The sequence below is a fragment of the Eleutherodactylus coqui genome, chromosome 3 (genome assembly GCF_035609145.1).
Source record: "Eleutherodactylus coqui strain aEleCoq1 chromosome 3, aEleCoq1.hap1, whole genome shotgun sequence".
NCBI classification, from domain to species: domain Eukaryota; kingdom Metazoa; phylum Chordata; class Amphibia; order Anura; family Eleutherodactylidae; genus Eleutherodactylus; species Eleutherodactylus coqui.
In genome coordinates, this window is record NC_089839.1 from 287,360,674 (window position 1) to 287,385,651 (window position 24,978).

At 43.2% G+C, this 24,978-nt stretch overlaps 1 protein-coding gene across 3 annotated transcripts in view; it reads right to left on the bottom strand.

Annotated features, from left to right (window-relative positions):
* SLC5A9 (solute carrier family 5 member 9) overlaps positions 1–23,437 on the bottom strand; it is a 45,037-nt gene extending 21,600 nt beyond the window's left edge. Inside the window, exons 1-7 of one of the 3 annotated variants that reach the window (XM_066594770.1) lie at positions 23,318–23,437; positions 16,225–16,343; positions 12,729–12,800; positions 9,496–9,600; positions 6,325–6,489; positions 4,775–4,880; positions 1,360–1,440 (exon numbers count right to left, since the gene is read on the bottom strand). In XM_066594770.1, the coding sequence (XP_066450867.1) occupies positions 1,360–1,440; positions 4,775–4,880; positions 6,325–6,489; positions 9,496–9,600; positions 12,729–12,800; positions 16,225–16,343; positions 23,318–23,345 (676 nt within the window). In that variant the 5' untranslated portion in view covers positions 23,346–23,437. Of the gene's footprint in view, positions 1–1,359; positions 1,441–4,774; positions 4,881–6,324; positions 6,490–9,495; positions 9,601–12,728; positions 12,801–16,224; positions 16,344–23,295 lie in introns of all 3 variants that reach the window. The other 2 variants (XM_066594772.1, XM_066594771.1) reach the window with 2 other exon arrangements.
* Between the last annotated feature and the right edge of the window lie 1,541 nt (positions 23,438–24,978).

A 24,978-nucleotide genomic window follows, 5' to 3' on the forward strand; every position in this document is an offset into this window, starting at 1 on the left:
TTGGTCCCCTTCTCTTCTCTATCTATACAGCCCCAATTGGACAAACCATCCACAAATTCGGCCTCCAAAACCATCTCGACGCTGAAGACATGCAACTATACACCTCTTCTTGTGAGATCTCAGAACTATTCCTTCAAAATATCACCGACTGTCTGTCCGCTGTCTCTAATACTATGTCCTCCCTTTTTCTCAAACTTAACCTCTCTAAAACTGACTCCCTCATCTTTCCGCTTTCCAACCAACCTCCCCTCAACATTTCCACCATCTTGCACCATCATAACCCCCAGACAGCATGCCCGCTGCCTTGGGGTCACACTGGACTCTGACCTCTCCTTTACCCCACACATCCATTCTCCGGCCCAAACATGCCACATGCACCTCACAAATATTGCTAAAATCTAGCCGTTCCTCACCACGGACATCCTAAAGACACTCGTGGTTGCCCTCATCCACTTCCGACTTGACTACTGCAACTCGCTACTCATCGGCGTCCCCCACACCAGACTCGCTCCACTCCAATCCATACTAAATGTGGCAGCTAGGCTCATTTTTCTATCCAGCCATTACTCGGACACCTCTGCACTATGCCAGTCACTGCATTGGCTGCCCATCCACTGCAGAACTAAATTTAAACTCCTCAAGCTCACCCGCTAAGCTCTGCATGGCGCCGCGCCACCATACATCGCCTGTCTCCTGTCCGTACACCACCTAGCCCGCTCACTCCGGTCGTCTAATACACTCAGACTAAACATCCCTGTAATATGAACCTCATATGCTCGCCTACAGGACTTTACCAGAGCAGCACCCATCCTCTGGAACGCTCTACCCCAAGGCATTCGGACAATTCCTGATTCACAAAATTTTAGACGTGCCTTAAAAACGCACCTCTTCAGGGAAGCATACAAAATCCCCTGACCTAGTCTCCCGCCCCTCCCTATGGCTCCCCACACCTTCCACCCTGCCTATCCCACACTATCTCTACCCCTGCACCTCCTTACCATGCCACCCTGTCTGCTTTCTAATAACTGATTTACACATGAAATCCCCTACTGCCTGTGTTCTCCATGCCTCGCTCCCCCCCTTGTACCTCTTGTACCTCCCCCACCCCATTTGTTTCAAACGGATTGAACCTCACATTGTAATTGTATTGTTTCATTCATCTCATGCTTGAAAGCGCTGCGGAATAAGTTGGCGCTATACAAATAAAGATTATTATTATTATTTGAGGCTCTGGATCAGGTACTTATTTAGATTATGAAAACAAAATGGCGTTTCAAGGCGGACATTGACTTTTAGGGTCAATTAATCCATTTTTTTAGTTAGTGTACTTTGAACAATACAAACATTTAATGCACTTACATATAAACATGAGGATAAAGGCTCCCACCACCATGATGACGGTTTGCACGGTGTCAGTGTAGATAACGGCAGCCAGTCCACCTATTCCATACAACAAAAGACATTTCACCTTCATTAACTACTATATCAAAACTGACACATTTTCAACAGGGCGGGCAGATTTTTGGTACAGACCCTAAAATCCTCTGCTTCATATTCAAATGCCTAGAAAAGTATTGCTATTACAGTACTGGGAAGAAAAAAATGCAGTTATTTGGGTTCTTAAAAGGGGTGTCCCATTTTTAGCTGTTTTGCTGCAAGAAACAGACAGTGCCATACATTGCACAGTGGCCCAGGTTGGTATTGCAGGCAGAGTAGTAATCACTTTAATGGAACTCAGCCTGCAGTACCAACCCAATGTCATTGATACTATCTTGAATTGGATTCTCTGGACAGTGGCAGCTATTGAAGGGACTGGCAGAATGGAAAATCAGTGTAGTAACGGGGCGAGAGGTGGATTAGTCGGACAGCAGTGTTGAGGATGGAAGGAGGCCATAGAGAAGGATTTTAAAGTAGCCTAGGTAGCAGTTAATGAGAGCATACACTAGATAAGTGATGGCGAACCTTTTAGAGACCGAGTGCCCGAATTGCAACCCAAAACCCACTTATTTATCGCAAAGTGCCAACACGTCAGAGAGTAGGGCTTATCACAACGTATGATTTTACCTCCATCGTTATAAAAAGGACAAGGCTGTTGTAGTGCCCCCCTGAGACCCATATACTTAACCCCTCCTCTTCGTCGAAGTGCCGCTGCTCCTCTGCTCAGCGCTGCTAGCGGCGCTGATCCCAATGGCCCACTGTGACGTCACTGTGTGCATCTAGACCCTCTGCTCTCGCGGAACCAAGAAGGAGATGTGAGGGGAGGAAGGAGGATCCCGGGTGCACACTAACGTCACAGTGTGCAATTGGGGTCAGCGCCGCTGAGTGAATACTGGCAGGGGAGCCACGGTGCGTGATAAGCAGCTGCCGGTGAGTGTGCCAGCAGGGAGGGCTCTGCGTACCGCCTCTGGCATGCGTGCCATAGGTACGCCACCACTGCACTAGGTAATTGGTGAATCTCTATGTCTATTGTACAGTATTTTAGTTCCAACATTCTGTGTTATTAAATTCAATAAAATATCTTTATAGTACATATGCATTAATGTAGGATTGCGTTGACGCCTATGCAGTCAAGTACTTGATAAATAGTTTTCAGCCTATTTCTTGATAACTTCTTTGCTGAAGCAGCGACCGCTGGAGAAATTCTTCTCAGTCATATACAAAAGACGATTTGTCAAAGTAGCCGCGGTGTTCAGCTTACATTCCTATCACAATGGTTGGATAAAGTGCATTTGTGTGATTACGCCATGATAACAGGAAGTTGGCTCTTGACAGGTTGTCTGTTTTTAAATTCCCGTATGTGTGTTTGTTATTTAGTGTCTCCTTAAGATAAACAGACAACCTGCCAAGAGCCAACTTCCTGTTATCATGGCGCAATCACACAAATGCACTTTGTCCAACCATTGTGATGGGAATGTAAGCTGAACACTGCGGCTGCTTGGACAAATAATTTAAGGAGACACTAAATAACAAACACATATAAGGGGAATTTATTATGAGGGGTCCCGTTTTCTGGAAGCCATATTGCCATTATTTGTGACAGATTTACTACAGAGTCACATGCTGGTGATAAATTAGTTGCATCTTTAAAGTTTTCAACAAGTTTTCTAACCCTCTCCTTTGCTGTTGTTTGCACACTGTTTTGTGTCTGTTAGTTCTGATTTTCAGGTGGTCTTCCCCATATTTCTGTTGCTCTTCTGTTTGCAATCCACTTTCATGCAGGAGGAGTGTGGCAAAGCTAGCATTCTGCCAAAAGTTTACTGTCCTGAACTTCCTTACCCTTATTTCCCATGTGTATTGAACTGTCTCTGGTCCAGTCAGCAGGGAGGCAGTATTTTAAGAGACATTCTTGCCAAATTGTTATTAAATCCACTACAGTGTGTCTGTGTGTAGCGTGTGCATACACAAACACAGACACACACCCACACATGGTAACAGCAGGAGAGGCAGAAACTGTGGAGATCATTATCACTCTGTCTGCAGATCTGTCAGCCTGCATCCTGTAAGCCTACGGAAGCTGCCTGTAAAAATAGCCCCTCCCACTGTTGCTATGAAAACATAATTGTGTCCTTGTTACTAAGGAAGCCCTGTACCTAACAACAGATAGTGGATTGCAGAGAAGCTGGAAGGGTGAGCTCTATTGGCAGCCACTTCAAATGGGATTTACAGTGGTAAAGCAACAAATGTATTAATGCATGTATATTACAGAAATGTTTAGAGATGTGGAATAACCTTTTATGCCAGCTAGCTACTACAGTGCGATGGTGACAAATTGTACGACTTTTTAAAAAGTCCTAACTCTCAAATATGTCTAAAAAGCTTAAACCACAAAAAAGCACATCTACTTTTCTTTCGGGTTTGGAAAAGTGAACTGAAAAGCGTAAAGCAGCAGCAAGTCACAAATGTTTCTAAAAACGTACTTAAAAATTTTCGATTTTTTTGAAGACCGAAAACCGGTGCACACCCCTTGAGAAATCCTCCCCATTAGGTCTTGTTGTACAAACAGTAGCATGTCATATTCTCTAGTCCAAGTGCACTGCTTTATTAATAACTATAGGTGACTTTCTGTAAGATACCTCTCAACATGTGAATCCAACCATTTATGGAACATTTTAATCACAACCCTTGATCCACCCATGAGCACCCACAAAACCTTCTAGGGCCGCCCATTTTGGAGCACATTTGCATACAATCTGTCATCAGTTAGATTCTTTATGCTGAACAAGCCAGGAAAAAATGAGATGGCTAGAAGGCATGTCTATACGTCTTCTCTGTGTTCTCCATACGCCGCTTGAGCGCTCGGCTGTATAACAATTGCGCACTCCTAGCGGGGAACAGCTGGATGCAGAAGACAAGCAGGGACACCCCGCTTGTCTTCTGCATCCTCCGCTCGAAGCGCAAGGTGATCGCTCAACGTTTGAGCGATCACCTTGCGCTGTAAGAACTTAACGATTATCGCTTAAAAGATTTTTGAGTGATAATCGTTGTGTTTAAACCAGCCTTTAAACTTGACCACATAATTTTTTGGCTCACTTGTCAATTTAATTATATGTTTCCAGAAGGCATAACAAAGGAACAGCACAATGTGGAATTCTAAGAAAATCAGTGATTTTATAAGAAATGCATATTTTCTTAGACATGTCAATAGAGGTGCCAGTTCCTCTTTAAATATACACTATCGATTTTGTTAACCCCACCCGTTTCCTTATTAAACAAAAGTCATTGTCCCACCATCCACGCAGCAGTGATATACAGGATGCATTATTAAGGTAGTTACCAGCAACGGTGTAGACTGCTGTGACTATCAGTAATATCACTGTGGACAGGTAAATGTTCCAACCCAGAGAGACCTGGATGAAGAGAGCACCAGAATAAATATCAGTCTGAAACAAGAAAAGAAATAAGAATGTTATCATCAATCCCGTTATTAAACTCAATCAAAGCATAAAATAAGTTAGATTCTTTTATAGATTACATACTATAACAGTGATACATTTTATGGTGGGGAGCTTAGTCAAGGGGCGGTGCTTAATATTGTCTGTCCCCAGGGGGATAGCTAAAGGTTCATGGGCCCGGGAACAAAGGTTTATCTTTTATCTTGGGGCCCCCCAACTTCTCTTAACCCCTTAAGACAGAGGCATAACTTGAAGCTCCTGGGCCCCAATGCAAAACATGTAACAGCGCCCTCAACTATAATGCTTTATTCATGGTACTGGGCTCCCTATATAGGGAAGAGAGGCCTTATGGGCCCTTAAGGCTCCTGGGCCTAGGGGCAACCGCATCCCCTGCATCCCCTATAGTTACACCAGTTTATGTCCCCTACTGGAGACAGAACAATGGGGGGAGGCTCCCGCTGCAGCCCGTTGCCTTAGATCTAGACACTGGATATGAGGCAGATGAGCGGGCATGGCTGATTTCCAGGGACTTTTTAAAAAAATTCTTTCTTTATGAGTTTTAATTCCAACACGAATAAATATTTTTGTGATGAATACAGTCAGCACTTTGAAAATTATCATGAAGCTTAGTAATGTATAGTTAAAGGAAATGTTCACCCATACAACCTATATTTTTGTCTTAATTAAATTAAACAATTTGCAAATACCGTAATCTTAATTAAAAATCCCCTATTAATTTTTTTGACTACAGTTGCTGTGCAGATTAGTAATTTCCAGAGTGAAAACAATCAAACTAATCTAATGCAGATGCAACACTATTTTAGATCTTAGTGAGCAGATCACATTGATGAAGCCCATGATCTCTAACTAGTAGAGATGAGCAAGCGTACTCGCTAAGGGCAAATACTCGAGCGAGTATTACCTTTTGCGAGTACCTTCCCGCTCATCTCAAAAGATTCGGGTGCCGGCGGGGGTGAGTGGTGAGTTGTGGGAGTGAGCAGGGGGGAGCGGGAGGGAGAGAGAGATCTCCCCCCCCTTTCCTCCCCGCTCTCCCTCGCTGCTCCCCGCCCCCCGCCGGCACCCGAATCTTTTGAGACAAGCGGGCAGGTACTCGCAAAAGGCACTACTCGCTCGAGTATTTGCCCTTAGCGAGTACACTCGCTCATCTCTACTATCAACAATTTCAAGAATGGCTGGACTCCATAGATCACTCATGCATCTCTGTCACTGAAAATCTGACATAAGTTTTTATCAGTACTGCAATACAAAAAAAGGAGAATATAAAAAAGGCAATCACCAAGACTACAACTAGAATCGGACATTCTGTCTGTTCTCATATACAGAAAGAGGTATCTATGAGGGAGCGATCCGGAAAGGAGGGGAAATCTGATCATTTTAATATAAAATGAAAGGGGGTTAGTATTACACTTACCGATATTTTAGTGAAGACGTATAGGATGAGTGATAGGACAGACATGTAAGTTCGAATCCGTTGACCACCGAATCGTTTTTCTAAGTACTCTGGCATAGTGACGACTCCAGAGGCAAGATATACCGGCACAAAGATCCATCCAAGAGCAACCAGCACCCAAGCTGCCTTGTATAAAATGATAAGAATGGAGAGTTTCATTGGCTGATACACTCTTCACAAATCACTTTGAATGTTCTATTATTTCTCTTTAAGACGTCTTCTCCATCATTATTCTGGCTTTGTGATTGGTTGTCGATTGGCCTCGTAGATCTTACTCAAGATAGTAAATGCAATAAGTTAGATGGGAGTGGTGGTTTCTCAAAGCCTACAGTCAAATCCTACAGTATTTACAATTTACAGTTCCACCATTGTGGAAATAACAGATTTAAACTCTTCAGGATGATGCAATATTTGGGGATTTATCTTCACGGCATTCAAGAACTATTAACTTTTTAAACTTTTTGCGTGAATGCAGCAATATATTAATAAGTCCGAAGTTAAACAAAAGCCAAAGTTTGGTAAATATGTTGTAGTTACTTAGATATATTTGCTTCTGTGCTTTGTGTTGCGGCAGCCATTTTTAAAGTGACAACAGTAAGTGACGCCATATTGGTTATCATTTTGACATTAAAAAGCCTTTCACATTCCTCCATCCCTGTCCAATCACCTAATTGCCTGTCACACTCAGGCTTCCTCTGTGTTTTGCACTCACTTTCCTGCAGTGCAGTCCCCTATGTGATGCCTACCAGGCACCATCTTGAGTGTAGTGACCTAGAGTTAGGGTCCCTCTAACACTTGCTTGTCTACCTCATGTGGATTGTCTTTGTGTGTGTGTTTATATGGTTGTTGGTCTTTTGTCATGTGTGTGGTGCTATGTCTTGTGTTGGTATCACCTCACTTTGGTGGTGTCTGTATACCTGTCACCCTAACCTGCTCTGTGTGGCGTGATTGGTCAGGGTATAGGTCAGGGGTAGGGACAGGCAGTTAGAGACAAGAGAGGAAAAAATGTAGTTGGTGGAGGAGGACATGTGCCCAAGGAGGCTGAGGCTCTGACGCTTCTGTCTGGGTTAAGCCAAGGCTCATCTCTTTTACCCATGTGAGGCAACTCCTCCGGGGACCTGAAGTCAGAATCAGTTCCGGGAGAAGGAGTCGTCGGTGAATGACACACACTCCCCTGCTTAACTAGTGAGTTGAGGGACAGGACCCACTCCGCTGCTTCAAGTCGGAAGACAAGTCTCGCATGAGAGTCTGCCCTACAAATGCCGCTAGGTAAACAAGGAAGGGGCTTAATAAGTATCAAAACACTGTTCATGTTTTCCCCTTTGTGTCAGGAACGCTCTCCCAAGAAATCCCCATCAAATAACTGAGACTGATGGCGACTGCATTTTGGGGAAGGAGTGTTTGTCTAATGCAAGTGTGTCAGAGATTGCACACGGAGACATGTAGCAGAGGTATTGTACCTAAGACTGTTGCAGTTTGTGCTTGGAAAATCAAAGCTAGAAATGTGTAATAAAAACTGTGTGCCTCTGGTTTAAACTACACTTTGATTAAGGACTCTTTTATTTGATTTTGGATTGTTCATTTCCCTAAGAGGCACTGGCGTCACAAGAAAATTCTAGTCATAACGGTTATCATCATTTATGGTATTTTTTACCACTGTGTGCCGCTGGGCCGGGCTGTGCCTAAGTATTCCTGGGAGGGACAGTAGAGCTGCCATTGACAAAATATCTTATGGTCCATTTAGACACAACAAGAATCGTTCAAAAATCGCTCAAAGCCGTCTTTTGAGCGATTCTCGTTGTGTCTAAATGCGCTGACATTGTGCAGTTTTTGTGCACGAGTCATTGATCGCTCACTTCAAGTTTTCTTGAATTGAGCGTTCAGCTGCTATCAGCGCAACCATCTGGTATCAGTGCTGGCTGCACTGATAAGATTCTCTGTGCCTGTGTCCTGCTGTGAATTCACAGCAGTGCATGGGCTGTAAGTGTGCAGAACAATACAGCTGTTTGCAGTTCTATATTTTCTGTAAGAAATGCAAATGAAGAATCATAATGTATTCAATGAATGCCATGTAATGTCTAAGAAGTAACCAATCAAAATGTTGGATTGAAAACTAACCAATAAACTTGCATAGTTAATTGTCGAATGATGTTGTGACACCCCAATGTAAGGGGGTTATAAATAAAGATGCCTGATTTCTATCAGGTGGGAATTCTTTGCTGAACCTATAACTGTGTGGGCTCTGTCATTTAATTCCTTTGTCATATGACGTCATGGATCATATGACGTCATGGATCATATGACGTCATTCACAAGGGTACACTCTGTCGTCCCTACACCCCTACACGGCCATATTGTTTTTTTGCCGTAACACTGACAGTCTAATTCTAAGGTGACAACTTATATGGATGCACTTCTTGTTGTTACTTATGCAAAAATGGCTGCTACAACTAGACTGATAGATTCCAATATCTGTAAATAAAAGAGACATGATTACCAAACTGACAGCTGCCATAACGTCGGATTTCCTGATTTGTGACCAATTGCATGCCTTGGGTGAAAATCTTCTTTAAAGGAGTTGTACCAGAATCACCTTTCATCACTTATCAATAGGTTTGTTTATAAAGGTCTGACTGGTGGGGGTCTCACTGATTATACCCCCACAGATCCACAAAATAGGGTCCCTTATCCTCCCTCTTCCTGTCACTGTGGGACCGCTTCCCACCCTCCTTGTAGTGATGCCAAATTGAACACAGCATTGGCCGTAAATGTGCCGCCACTGCTTAATTCATTTTGATGGTGGGGGCGACAGAAATTGCCAAGATCTTGTACTCTACTATCTCCGGTAGTCCCATTGAAAATGATTATTGCAGCACCTCTCATGCGCACCACTCCATTCAATCTCCTCACTGCAGTAACTCCCCAGTTAAGAGGAGGGGAGACATGGGATCCCCATTCTTGAGATTGGGTCTCAGCAAGGGAGAACCCCACCTATCAGGATTTTATCATTTAGCCCAGGTATAGGTGATTCTGGTACAACCTCAAGAAGAAGAAGAAGAAGCTCAACTCTTCTGTTCAAAAAACTTTCTTTCCATTGGCATTACAGTTCCACGTTGAGTAATATTTTCTTACATTCCATTCAAAACCTCCGACTGCCAAACCTCCTGCAGCTCCCGATCCTGCCATCCCAACAAAGAGACCGCTGCCAACATTGCTGGACATTAAGGATGCACCAATCTGCAAGAATAAGGACAGTATTACAGGTATTTACAGGATTTGCATTGATCTAGAGATACCCTATTTTTCTAACTTGAAAGGGAATGATTGGTTAGCTTGCTGGATGTCTCTACCAATGGGTTATCCAATTCAACATAGTTTCCCTTTGATTCGCTAAGTGCAAACTTCTGTACAAATATTGGTCCATGCATCCTAATAGATGCTGGATTTCAAAGCTTTCATCCACTGACAACATTTTCAGTATTTTGAGACTGGGTATCAATTGAAGGGTTGGTAATCCAGAGACTATTTGATTGCCAGATTGGAGGCGAGAAGGAATTTTTTCCCCTTAAATGGTAAAAATTGGCTTCTACCTTGTTGTTTTTTTTTTGTCTTTCTTGAGTTCAACATTCGGGGGGAAAATAGGCTGAACTGGATGGACATATGTCTTTTTTTAGCCTTACATACTATTTTACTATGAGTGATCACGTGAAAGCGAGAATCCCATGTGGCTGTGCCTAGTACTGCTGTTTCAGCTAATTCAAATTAATGGGGCTAAACTGCAGCACTAGACAGAGAGGCACTGACATGATATTTGATGTTTTGGGCATTACAGTCAGCACAGACCTTAAGTTGGGTGGTGTCCTGTGCAGGGCTATCTATCTACACTCACCCTACCTTATGTTGCACAATATAGTGCTGAAATACAACTGCAAATTCAATTGTCTAGGAAATGTAGCTATATCCTGCGCATTTATATTTCCGTAGATTTGGGCACTGAGAGTGGGATCAAGGATGAAAGTTCTGGGTGCCATGATAATCACAACCTGTGACGCTGTACTGGTTCCAAAGAATTTACTGTAGCATATATAGCCGAAAGGCCTAGTTTTTGTCACGGTGACACCAACACTCCAACCAGACCCTCGGCATGGTAAGTCGAAGAAATAACAGAGTCCAGCAATAGTTTAGAAATCTGAGAGTGTACAGATTTACTAACTTTGATATTTGAAATACAAATTGAATTCACAGTTCTCCGTAAAAGTATTTGCAACAGGTACACAAAGATGCAGCACTAAGTAGGCAATTAAACACAGTGAGAAATACAGTAATATTGATTTGATTAGGACTAGGGATGAGCGAGCATACTCGGAAAAGCACTACTCGCTCGAGTAATTTGCTTTATCCGAGTATCGCTGTGCTTGTCCCTGAAGATTCGGGTGCCGGCACGGAGCGGGGAGCTGCATGGGAGAGCGGGGAGGAACGGAGGGGAGATCTTTCTCTCCCTCTCTCCCGCCCGCTCTCCCCTGCTCCCCGCTGCGACTCACCTGTCAGCCGCAGCGGCACCCGAATCTTCAGGGACGAGCACAGCGATACTCGGATAAAGCAAATTACTCGAGCGAGTAGTGCTTTTCCGAGTATGCTCGCTCATCCCTAATTAGGACCCAACTTCAACACTCTCTCTTTTCCTTTTCCTGTGGATTTATTTGTAAAACAATTTCCCCACTAGCTGCTTTAGATGAAGGGTTGACTTAGATTTTAGTGAAGTGTATATGAAGCAGAGGGACAAGTGGCTGGAAGGCTAATCCTGCCTTTGAATTCACTGGGTAGCTATGACTCACTATTTGTAGAAGGCCTCCATGGACAGCACATAGACAGGTGTGACTGGACATGTGTGCTGTGAGTGTTCTGTAGGACCCACTGGGCCACTACAACGCCCCATTATATTATGCCCTTTGCTGATCCTGAATACAGTAAAGTGGCCAGCAGACTACAGAGATTTCCAATTTAGACCATAATCATCATTCATATTACTTCCACAGAAAAAAATATTTTTAACGCAACCCCTGTGGTAAAAGAGAGGAAAGTGCCAAGAGAAGGAGAGTAGAAAAGACATCTGCACAGGTAGCGAGCCGCGGGACTACCTGCTGGAGTTCTACAGAATCATAGGGGCACCAAAAACTCTGAGGGAGAGGCATCTTGAAGAAATATGCTGAGTCTGAAAGGACAGACTGAAAGAACGCCAACTCCAACTTACGCAGCCTTCATGCTGTGAACCATGGCGCTGGTCAGAGAAACCCGTATCTTGTTTGATTCCATTATTAAACATTGAAAGCCCATCACAACTTCTCTATATGTCCCCATCATGGGTAACGCTTATGTTTGGGCCTTTGCCCAGGCCCATCCGCTCCTGTAACACCCGGGTCCTGTGGAGCCCCACAACCGAGGCTGCTCCCTGTGTGTTATCCCCAATGCCCACCAATCTCTGAACTGGGAGCAAAAAGAGCCTCGTCTATAGCGCAAATACATATAATGACTATAATACGGTCTGTTCGGTTCCTGTTAAGCAGTCCAGCATTTTGCCGGCATTTACAGGACAAAATGGGGCTGCTTGCTATTTTGTCCTGTTTTCTAGTGGAAATCAGTGACAGAAGTTCCGAACTGAATCTCCAACGCTAATGTGGACGAACCCTTAGAGGGGAAGAACGCCAAGAAGAATAGTAATACATTGTCTAGTAACTGGCAGCACCTGCTACATGAAAATGTTGGATTTATAACATCCTTGTTCCAAACACACTATAGTAACCACCATGCTAGGAACAATCCGGAATATATCCGCGTGATATAAAACCCTCTTTTATATCTTGAAAGTATTTATAATAAAACAATCGGCATTCTAACAAAATCTGATCTATTAGCCATGTGAGCCCTCACCTATCGGATGGATTGAAGAATGACTACAAAGCAAACCTCTTGCTTTAGAGCATCTAGCATAGACAGTACAGTGAGGGTTTCAGAGAGAACTGTGTAATTCTTCATTTCTCCTGTGGGGGCACTGCAGGGGAATTGAATACTAGCTGCCTGATTCCCACAATATGCTCATGTGAATATGGTCATAACTTAATATTAGATCTGTATTGCAGACATATACAGATGGAATTGTGAAAAATATGCTTGTGGGAAAACAGACTTAATACGAGCTGTAGAGTTATTGTACAGAAAGAAATACTACTTGCAATATAAGAAGCCTGGGTGACAGGAGAAGTGATTCGGCTGAGAAAAGATTCATTGCAGCAAAAGAAACATGGACATAACTACAGACTGTTGTTGCTTTTTAGTAGTATAAGCCAATATAATGTATTAGTCCTTACAGGCCACCAGGTCATTGTTCTTCCAGCTAGGAAATAGCCTCCTACTGTTCCCCGACTGGCACGGATAGAGGACTGTAAAAAATGGAAAATCGGTTAGCATACTATATGTTAGAGGTCTATGTTTTATACATTCACATAAAAGTGAGTCCAAGAGGGGAATGTTTCTTCCAGTGCAGAGCACCACAAGGGTGTAGGGAGTTACACTAGCCTACCAAAAGTAATGGGACATCTGAGCAAGAATCAAAAGTAATATCTATTTACATATGTTAATACTTCTTGGGGCTCCTCTGGCAATGGATACTCTCTGCTCCGTGACATACATTTTATTAATGTTCGATACACTTCAGCTGGTATTTCCCTCCATTCATCCTGCAAACATCAGGCGAGTTCTCTCAAAGAAGATGCATCAGCTCTAGACGTCTACAATGGTGCAAGGAGCTTTGTCATTGGATAGTTGAGCAATGGAAGAACGTTCCATGGAGTGATGAATCACACTACTCCATCGGCACATTAGATGGATGTACCCAAGTGTGGAGGAGTCTGGGGAACACCTTTTGCCTGAATGTGTTGTGCCAACAGTTAAGTACAGCGGAGGTTCCATTATGGTGTCTGTCTGTTAGTTGTAGTGACAAGAACCATGAACATGGAGGTGTACCTTGAAATTTTAGTCAATAATATGCTGCCATCACTGTGGTAATACTCTGGGAATGGTCGGCCATACTTCCTACAAGACAACGCGCCTTGTCACAAATCCAACGCTGTTTATGTTGGTTTAAGTATATGGATGTCCCATGATTAGACAGGTCTGCACAAAGTCCCCACCTGAACCTACTGAACAGGAAGTATGAATAGGGTCCATCTTTTTTGAGAGAACTTGCCAGACGTTTTCAGGATGAATGGAAGGAAATACTAGCTGAACTCAGCCAGAACTCTACTGTACACTAATGAGGAGCAATAACCACAATGCAGCTGTATGTACAAGGGCATTTTGGCTTGGCTTATGTCCCTAATCTTGTTGTAAGGCCTGTTAAAAGGTTGTCTAGTGATTTATAGTGTAACTATCATTTCAATAGTGAAGGATTATTCCATCATAGACTCATATACTAAGTAATTCCCATACTCATGTGTGCTTTCTGTTATGAATCCTTCCTTTTGACCTTTGTATTGCATATAACGATTGACTGAACAGCTGAGTCAGCAGATATTGAATTCTTTAAAACAAAAAAAACATATTTAGAATTATATATTGTAATTGCAATGTACATCCACAGTACAAATCCCACTAATTGCACAAGAAGTAAATGCTGTTTTAATATGTCAGTAACTAAAATTGGTCCCCTACTGCCATAGTATGCCAGAGGACTTTGTGCAGGTAGGAGAATATTCATAATGGACATTGAACATTAAAGAGCTTTTAAAGGACCAGAATAGAGAATGAGTTCCAAACTCAGACACAGTCCATGGACAAATGAGGCGCTGTTTTACAAAAAAGTCTTGGAATCCACTGATTGTCTCCCAGGTCCACCTCCAAATTTTCTTCCAAACTCTAATCAATTTCATATAAATTAAGCAAAACATATAACGGAAGGCTAGATGAAGGCTGTAATCACTATTATGATACTCAAGCTGATTCAGCATCCTTGGCCTGGCAGCCGATACTTATTATCTGCCGGAGATGTAAATACATACATGGTTTGTTGATTTATTAGACCCCTATCTAGTAGCATGTTGGACCTTCTTTGGCCTTCAGAATTAGTCTGCTGGTATATCCTATCCGTGCCAATGCAGCGTTCCGTTGGGTGACCCTGGACACATTGCATACGCTGAGGAGCTGGGAGAGTAAGGTGTTGATTTGTTACTGTGGCATTTACCAAGCTCCTTCCACATAGCCAGGGCAGCGCGGGGCCACTTCTGGACACCCCCGGCATGGGGATGCCCAATAAAAAGGATAACAGGAGTAGGGAATGCCACGCAAGACGCAACTGTTATGGTATCCCCAGGCATAAACATTGGTGGGGAAAATAAATAAGGCACAGACAGTCTTAAGTAGCTCAGGTCCCTGGGAACGGTCAGGGCCTGGAAATAACTTTACTAAAAAACTTCAGCAATACAAGGCACACTTGAACGTAATAACAGTGCAGGCAATTCAATGGACTTGACAGTAGTACCTCCAAATCGTGATCCAGACTTCAGATCAACCAGTGCATGACAGACAAAGGGTGTACCTCTACATGGTGATCCAGACTTCAGACAGCCGCGTGCGAAAAGACAAGATATATAGTACCTCTGCACTGGGCCTTGTTATGCACTCACTCACGCCGGCTCTTGCTGTTCTTCGGTGGAAATCACTCTCTCTTCACAATAGCATACACAAAGGAAAACCTCTCCTCCTCTTCCATGCTTCAGTGCATGAGGGCTGAAGGTGCCCCCATGCACCTGGACCTCCCGACTACCACTCCTAAAGACATGGAACCCCTTTTCCGCTCTGTATCACTCACTTTTATAACCTCTCTCACACCACGTGACAGGATAGAATTGATACATTACAGACAGTCAGCTCATACTTTGCAGGCATTAACCCATTAGGTACTGCAGCTGTGCAATACACATAACAGATAACAGAATGACAAGACATTTTGAACCAGGCATCAAGACAAGACATTACATGTATGATATTTATGGAGTGGACCAGGAAACATGTACTGGGCCACTACACTAAGTAAAGACAAGTTCTGCATTTGGACATGTTAATTGGAGCATCAGTATTGTGTCCAGCTGCAATTTGCTAAACTTTGCACTGCCTGTTGATCAGAATGATTCTTGACATCCTCCTTTCACCCCTTTAGGCAAATAGTTGTTTCCATCCACTGTACTCCTGTTCGTTGGATGTTTTCCCTCAATTGCTCCATTCCTGATATACTCTCCACACCGTTACAAAGTGTCACAAGGTTGGCAGTGAAATTACGGTCCCGGCTAGTCTAGTACCGATGACCAGGCCTCGTTGGAAATTGCCCAGATCGTTAAATTTTCCATCTACTGTGGATTTACACTGAAACTGATCCACGGAAAACTTGTCACTTGATTTTATGCTGCCCTTTGGGGGTCACCAGTCTAATTTTTATAGAGGGAAGCCCCAATTATTGTGAAAGGGTTGGTGTCTTTCATATAGCGAAGCTGCATTAACTTTCATATGCCAAAATGGACAAATACTTGGTTCAAGATATCAGAATTTGCATTTGCACTAATGGACAATGAATGAATGTATGGGTCACGTTGAGCAACATGTGACTAATTGCAAGTTGCAACTACTTTGAGTGATCTTAAAAAAGCCAATGAGTCAATGACCAATTATCTCACTTTTGATCATATCAGCTCTACTCCATCAAACATATAATTCTCCTACGAAGGAGGTCATTGTCCTCTTAAAAGAGCAATAGATTGGACTAACAAAGTCAACCTAAACAATAAGACAAGATGCTAATACTTATGGACTTACCCATATTCCAACTGCAAGGACAAGCACAAAATAAATGACAACGACAACGATATCAGGAACCTCGAATGTGCCAGGTTGGAAACCAGTAGATGGGGCCTCGGTGGCATTGTCCATGGCTCCTGGCGAAGTGATGAATGCATTGTTTTTTTAGATGAGGCTTTACTTATCTAAACATTGATTACTAACCAGCTGTTAATGACTAACCGAGTTTATCAACCTGCTAACAACTGCCTAACAATTATTGATTTGGCATATAAAGTATACAGCAGCCCATTACTGTATGCTTGACACTAATTGTTGACAATCTGTGGAGCACTTAAGGCCCATTTAGACGGGACGAATTTCCGATCAAAGGTTGAACTTAGAAGAAACGTTTTGCGCAAAGGTGATTGGTGACTGTTGTCAGGGTATCTTCCCAGCGTTCATAGTAATAGTAGAAACATAGCTGCTACCAACAGCAAACATGGGTATAATGTCATCACCCAGGAAAGACTATCAGCCTAGTCCACCATCTTGGATTTCGCCAGCCAAACTTAGATCAACAAGTTTGATCCACCAAAATTGCTGGATCAAATTGAACCTAGATTAAACCACGATCACGGACTAAACAAGTGTTTGCGCAACATTTTTCTACTTGATCTTAAATCTATTCTTGTCGATGCTAGATATGAACTTGAGGGGTGCAATGAACCCTTAAAGGGGTTTTCCGAGTAATATAAACACCTCTCCAAGTCTCCCATGCTGTAAAATACAAATCAGCTGATGCTCACTGCGCTCCGTTCCCGGTCCGTACCTCTGGCTTTGGTCTACGCGGTGTTTGTTTACAAGCTGCCTGTGATGTCCCGTGAACCTGCTGCTGCAGCCAATGACAGCACTCGGCAATCATCACTAAGCGCTATCATTGGCTGCTGCAGCTTGCTAGAAGACGTTTCAGGCTGACTGCAGCCTGTACAGATGATGCCAGCAGGAAGACTTTGAGCTGACAGAGGCGAACGGACAAGGTAGGTATCAGCTGATTTTTTATTTTATATTTTACAGCATGGGGAACCCAGTGAGAGGCCTTTACACAACTCGGAAAACCCCAATGTTCCCAAATGGAAAGATTACTTTTCAATTTTTTTAATGTCCTAAATTTTACCACTTTTTGTAAAAAAAAAATCAGCCTGGATTGCCAGAGGGAGGATGGGTGGAAATCTAGTGACTTAGTAGCCCTGAGTGGGTACAACTGAGAAAGGGGTGTGAGCTTGCTAAATATACTGTACCAGGTTGGTTTTAGGTATGTTACGGACCGCTAAGGTTGGGTTCACACAGGGCGGATTTGCCGCGGACATTCCGCCACGGCAAATCTGCCTGCAGCCGCTAATCTCGGGATTAGCCAGCCATGTCTGAGAAATCTCGTCCACACAGAACGGCCAATCCGCTGCGGTAAGCCAGGCTGGAACCGCGGCTGCGGCGGCCGCAGACACGGTTTCAGAATATGCAGCATGTCTATTTTTTTTTATTGCCGCCGTGGGTTTTTCCGTGGCGGTTCTCCCGGCGGAAATCTCGCGGTTTTTGCTGCGGCCAAACTGCGGGATTTCCGGCGGGAATACGCCCCGTGTGAACCCAGCCTTACAGTAATTCTCCAAAGCAAAACAGCCTCTGAGCAGCCAAAGAGAAGACTGTACAGTCTGGATAACACTACTCATGCAGTTGTCATGAGGACAACCCCACTTCACAATGTTAAAGTCCTTGTGCATAAGTGCCAGATTACAGTACAGTACAAATCCAAAGTACAGATCGTTGCAAGCACTATCTGCTGCAAAGATTTTATGGATTTCGATTGGATTTCAGGCAATCTTTGCAGCGGAAAATATCCACAGTATATGCACAAGGTGTCATAGGTGCAATCCTGGGGATATGTCTAGCTCAGGTATATGGTAAATAGACCACTAATTGGGAACCCTCCACCAAAGTACCTCTATATTTCTCTACTCTGGACACCAGCAGGTGTGATTTAGTTAAATAATGTCCATGAATCAGCAGGATGTGTGAAATCGCCTGGACCTGACTGTGGTAATGATTGCTAGACTAGATCATTTATTAGTGTTTAAGCCGTCAACAATAACATTTGTAACACTACTAGATTTATTCCCTTCCCCTTTTTTGTTTTTTTGCATGTCTCCCCTACACTTTAAGGCCTTAGGGCGCCTACCCACTTGTGATTTTTTTCCTGTGATGTTTTGCGTTTTTTCTCAAGAGCAATTAGTATAGAATGTGTTCTTGTCCATCTGGGTTTTTTTTTTCCGTTTGGTGGGGTTTTTTCACATAGGAACTGTCAGTTGCATATGTCTCCTTATTTTTCTCTTAATGCACCCATGATTGTCAATGGAGGGCTGCAAAAAACGCTCAAAAAATGCGCGAAAACACCGTGTTTTTCACGCGCGAAAATCGGCAACGCAAGTGGGTAGGCGCCCTTAGTCAGACGGGCGTTTTTTCGCGCGATTTGCGCATGCGTCCGGCGATTTTTTAAAACCATTGCTTTGCAATGGTATCAGACACATGAGTGCTTTTTATGCGCTCGTCCGATAAATTATAGAACAAAAATCGCAGATCACACCTATCTGCGATCTGTGATTCCTGTTCTCTTCTCTATATGCGCTCAATGGGGCCGGCGGCAGCAGCGCCGACCCCATTGAGAACATATAGAAGACAAATCATTCTTCTCTGCCACAGGTGTAACAGCTGTGGCAGAGAAGAACGATGTTTGCCCATTGAATTCAATGGAGCCGGCAATACAGCCGGCTCCATTGAAAGCAATGGGCTGCCGGCGTGCGCGGGATGAATTGTCGGGGAAAGGCTTAAATATATAAGCCCTTCCCTGCAATTCATCCAGAAAAGTGTTAAAATAAAAAAAATATATATACTCACCTGCTCCCGGCAGCCGGAGTTCCGCACGGACGGCCTGCAGTGGGTGTGAAGGGGGTGTGAGTCAGACCTGCCCCCTGATTGGCTCAGCGCTGAGCCAATCAGAGGCAGGTCTGACTCACACCCATTCATGAAAAAACGCCCGTCTGACTAAGGCCTAAAAAGAACAACAAAAATAAAACTTTATTTCTCCAGTGACATAGCTACAGGAGGGCTTGTTTTTGTGGGATGAGTTGTATTTGCAAATGGAACTATTTAAGATACCATGTAACATATTGGTAAACTTTAAAAAACTTCTAGGTGGGGTGAAATGGGAAGAAAATACACAATTTCACCATTTCCTGGGAGGAGGTTTCACTCTGCCCCTGTATTTATTACCCCCGCAATAAAACAAAACACTCACCTCTGTATATTCCAGCATGGCTGCACCATCTTCTAGCCACAGACTCAGGACCTTCCTTCCTGAGTTTTATTTATACCTGTAGTATATATAACGGTTTTCATCATGTCCCGCCTCCCCCTTCTCTCCTCCTGTTACATATATAAAGGTTTCCATCATGTCCCACCTCCCCCTTCTCTCCTCCTGTTACATATATAAAGGTTTCCATCATGTCCCGCCTCCCCCTTCTCTCCTCCTGTTACACGTATAAAGGTATCCATCATGTCCCCCCTCTCCCTTCTCTCCTCCTGTAACATATATAAAGGTTTCCATCATGCCCTGCCTCTCCCTTCTCCCCTCCTGTAACATATATAAAGGTTTCCATCATGTCCCTCCTCTCCCTTCTCTCCTCCTGTAACATATATAAAGGTTTCCATCATGTCCTCCTCTCCCTTCTCTCCTCCTGTTACATATATAAAGGTATCCATCATGTCCTGCCTCTCCCTTCTCTCATCCTGAAACATATATAAAGGTTTCCATCATGTCCTCCTCTCCCTTCTCTCCTCCTGTAACATATATAAAGGTTTCCATCATGTCCTCCTCTCCCTTCTCTCCTCCTGTTACATATATAAAGGTATCCATCATGTCCTGCCTCTCCCTTCTCTCATCCTGAAACATATATAAAGGTTTCCATCATGTCCTCCTCTCCCTTCTCTCCTCCTGTAACATATATAAAGGTTTCCAACATGTCCCCCTTCTTCTTTCCTCCAGGCTTTAAGTCTTTCCTGATAAGTTTTGTTCTTGAGAACTTCCACTATATCTGTAGCCTCTTATTGGACGTGTTCTATTTTATTGATGTCTTTGTGTAGATGAGATCTACAGGACTTACAGAACTGAACACAATATTCTAGATGTGGTCTTACCAGACTTCTATACGACAGGATCACAATCTCCCTCTTTCTACTGGTTATTCCTCTTGCTATGCAGCCGAGCATCCTCCTTGCTTTTTTGCTGCTTGATCGCACTCTGGACTCATTGTGAAGCTGTCATAAACTATAACCCGTAATCTCTTCTCTTATGAAGTCCTGGATAACAGAGAACAGCTGATACGATACTCAGTCCGAGGATTTCTTCTTCCCTGGTGTATGACCTTATTTTTGGAAGGATTGAATTGCAGTTTCCATTGTCTTCACCATTTATTTAGTAAGGCTAAATCTTCCTCCATGTTCAGGACACCACCATGAGTTTCCACCCTATCGTACACTTTTGTGTCATCAGCAAACAGACAAACCTACCTATCTATTAGACCTTCTCCTACGTCACTTATGAACATATTAAAAAGAACAGGACCCAAGACTGACCCTTGTGGTCACCACTTGTAACTTGTCGCTGTTCAGAATACACTCCATTAACAACAACATTCTTATCCGTCTTTCAACCAACTGCAAATCCACCCAGACTATCAAAGGAATAAGTCCAAAATTCAATAACATATCTATAAACTCTTTATGTGGAACTGTATCAAAGGTTTCACTGATATCCAGATAGGTGATATCCATAGCACGACCTTCGTCTACCACTTTTGTGATATAATCAAAAAAATTAATGAGATTGGTTTGACATGATCTGCCCTCAGTAAAACCATACTATTTAGGGTCCAACAAGTTGTTGGTTTGTAAAGGAGTGTTTTTATTAGTTTAACTACTATAGATGTCAAACTAACTGGTCTGTAGTTGTGGATTCTTCTCTATTACCCGTCTTATTGATGGGTACAATCCTGGCCATTCTCCAATCATCAGGAACATCACCTGTTAGAAGGGACTGGTAAACAAATTAGTTAGAGCTGTCTCAATCATAGATTGGAGTTCATTATGAACTCTGGGGTGGATGGCATCTGGAAGTATCGTTTTATTCAACTTTAATCATTGAGCCTGGACATTAGAGCCTTATATTGCTACTTCCCATGACGGGGTCATCATTGCTTTGTCAGCCAACAGTAACTTCATCAATGGTTCAGATTAAGATGGACTTGGTAATTGCTTCCCTATATTTGGTTCAGATAGTCGATCAAGAAGCAAGGAATCATGGGAGCCCTTTACCTCAATCAAGCGTCACCTGTTCAAGTCGCGTAGTCACCAGCAAGATCAACCGGTCCTCTGCTGAAGACTCTTTCAAGGCCATGGAGAAAGAAAAAGAAAGACAACGTTCCCGGGCTTACCAGGAGTATCAACATGAACAGGAAGCACAAGAAAACTGTCTCCGACGGGTACCAAAAAATTGCCTCCCTGAGGTGGAGGGCCTAAACAGGAGTGCTGGTGTGATCACCTACTTTGATGGATTTGTTCAGGATAAGGAACAACATAGCTGAGTGTGTGTCTGTTTGATATCTGTATGGGACCTGCATGAATCTTCATGGTCCGACAAATTGTTCCTGGGTCAAAGAGTGATTTATACCTGAGTGACAGGTCTGAGAGGAGTTTGGACAGCTATAGTTGGTTGTCTGGATGATCCAAAATTCGAATTGACCTGCGTGGATGACCCTCAATGCCTGTGGTCAAAGGCTTAGTAGGCGCCATCTCCAACACCTTCTGTATTTTTAGCTGATGCTTTCTCTGAGGAGGATAGAGAAGAAGGTGCACATGCCTATTCCTCCCCAGCATATGTAGTAAGCCAACAGCATAGCCAAGGGGCACGTAATGGGATCAACCCCCAGGACACTTATGTGAATAATAGGGAAGACAGACAGGGTAGTACATTTTACCTTTGATATGATTATTGCTGTTGTATGTTTTAGGTTTGTAACATTTAAGATATTTGTGCCTTTCCAGAGGACTGACAAGATTTAAGAGGGAGGGAATGTAGAAGGGAAGTACCTTACTTATATCACTACTTTTCACGATGGCTGACAAACATACGATGACCCTATTAGCAATTCAGTCAACTGTGGAGACTGAGACAGACTCGTTATTTGCTTCCCCATATGTGGTTGGAAAGGCCAGACACAAAGCAAGGAACCAGGAGAGCCCCTTACCTCCATCAGGGGTCACCTGTTCACTAGTATACAGCATTAGTTTAAGATGGTAAATCTGCTTTGAGGCACCAGTGCTGTCCACATGAGCAGCATTGACCAGTAAGAGCAGCATGTAGTGTGTTAGACCACCGATGCATACTAGTGCACAGTGTACATAAGGTAGTCAGAAAAGCAGTTCAGACATCTTTGTTTGTCCAGGACTGGAGGGTCGCTTTAATATAATTATTATCCCCGTTTTTAATTCTTGTGATTCCACAGTTTATCTTCTCTTTGTCACTAAAATATTAAAATGCAGATACAATTGATACTGGGGACCAGTAGAGGGGCTACCAGAAAACTCTTCCTCCCGCCATTCCCCAGGGTGCACTAGTGGCAAAGAGTTTTTCAACATATAATGGGGGTGATTCTGATCATCAATACTGTGTCTGCAAATATCCAATATCTTATCGTAGTGTCATCAAAAGTAAACCAAGACTTGTCAAATATCAGACATTGCAATTACCATGTATGTAATCTGACATGCAGAGGTGTAACTTGAAGCTCCCGGACCCCGATGCAAAATCTGTAACAGGGCCCCCAACTATAATGCTTTACTCATAGTACTGGGCTCCCAATATGGAGAAGAGAGGCCTTATGGCCCCCCAAGGCTCCTGGGCCCAGGTGCAACCGCATCCCCTGCACCCCCTATAGTTACGCCCCTGCTGACATGTATATGCAAAGTATATTACAAGTCTACACATGAATATAGCCATACATGCCATTAAGAAAAAAATCACCTGGCGAGCTTCTCTTATAGTTCTCCATCTGCTGATCTTCAGAGTATAGCAGATAGTCCCGTGGATATTGACTTTAGTATTGCAGCACTTAGGGCATATTTCCAGCTACCGGGGTTACAGACAAGTTTTGCAGGTAGATTAATGAACAACACCTATTTTTTATACATGTATCTAGTGACTGCATCACTTATTGAAACTCAGATGGAATTTCACCAAACCAGTTAATGAGGTTCTATGTGCCAAATTGGCAGAGAGGAGATGTATTGTAGTGTACATCGGGTAATGAATATTGAGCATAGGACTTACTATTGAAAACTTGCTTGGATTGTGATCTCTGACCAAAAATGTGTTAATATATCAATGTTCATAGGTGATATACTGTATATAAACCTAGATATAAAAAGTGAGGACAGCCAACTGAAAGATTAGGGATAGAGATGAGCGAACGTACTCGGTAAGGGCGATTTCGCAATCGAGCACCGCGATTTTCGAGTACTTCACTACTCGGGTGAAAAGTACTCGGGGTCGCCGGGGGGCAGGGGGAGGCGCAGCGGAGTGGAGGTAGCAGCGGGGAACAGGGTGGAGCCCTCTCTCTCTCTCCCTCTCCCCCCCACTCCCCGCTGCAACCCCCCGCTCACCCACAGCGCACCCGAGTACTTTTCACCCGAGTAGTGAAGTACTCTAAAATCGCGGTGCTCGATTGCGAAATCACCCTTACCGAGTACGTTCGCTCATCTCTAATTAGGAACTTTCTACTGTTCTTAAAGGGAAGGTTTACCTTTGCAATATTGTTTTAGCACTTTAGCGCATCCAAAATACCAACTAACCCACTTTACAAATAGTTTGAATGAAAAACTGTTTCATATCTACAACTTCTTTAAAGACCTAAAAGTCTCCATGGTTACAGACTACAAACAAGCTCTATGTAGTCTGATTCTGCAGTCATATTTCCTTCCACCTGTCCTCTACCACAAAGCAATAGAATTTTTTGCAAATAAGGAATATCTACTAAATAGCCTCGCACAAGATAATAGAGTCTAAAGGTAGCAAACGCAGCGGAAAACAAAGCAAAAAGTGGACAATGGATATTTCAGACAATAATGAATGGAAATTAGTAAGAGGGAAGATGAAAAAAGCGAATAAAGGGGTAAAGAGGGAAAAAAGGGTCAGCAGGAAGGGGGTGAAAAATGTGATCAGGGGCAGAGTATGTAAATCCCTTACTAGGGATGAAGGACTTGTGATGACATCACTGCCATGTGATCAGGGGTGGAGCATGTAACTTACTCACTCACGGACAGACAGGTGGTCGTTAGTATTTTAATAATCAGCGACCAAATGTAGGAGGTCCTGACCGTTTCACTGGTAGCAAAACACATAATCTAGTAACATTTACTAGGTGGGGAGCCTTCACATGTGGGTTGTGTTAATATGGTAAAGATAAGGGAGTTCAAGACTCAACTGAGGGAATTAATATCCATACCCCAGTAATACTCAATGCTTCTGGTGTATAACCAGTCGTGAATGGTGATGCGACAAAGGTTCAGGATTTTTTTTGAGCAGTTGCATAATAAACGCATCAATCATCATTGGAGGGTTCATGTACGTTTAACATTATGTAGTAAACTTGTAGCATAAGCCCTTAAAACGACAGTAAATAAAGC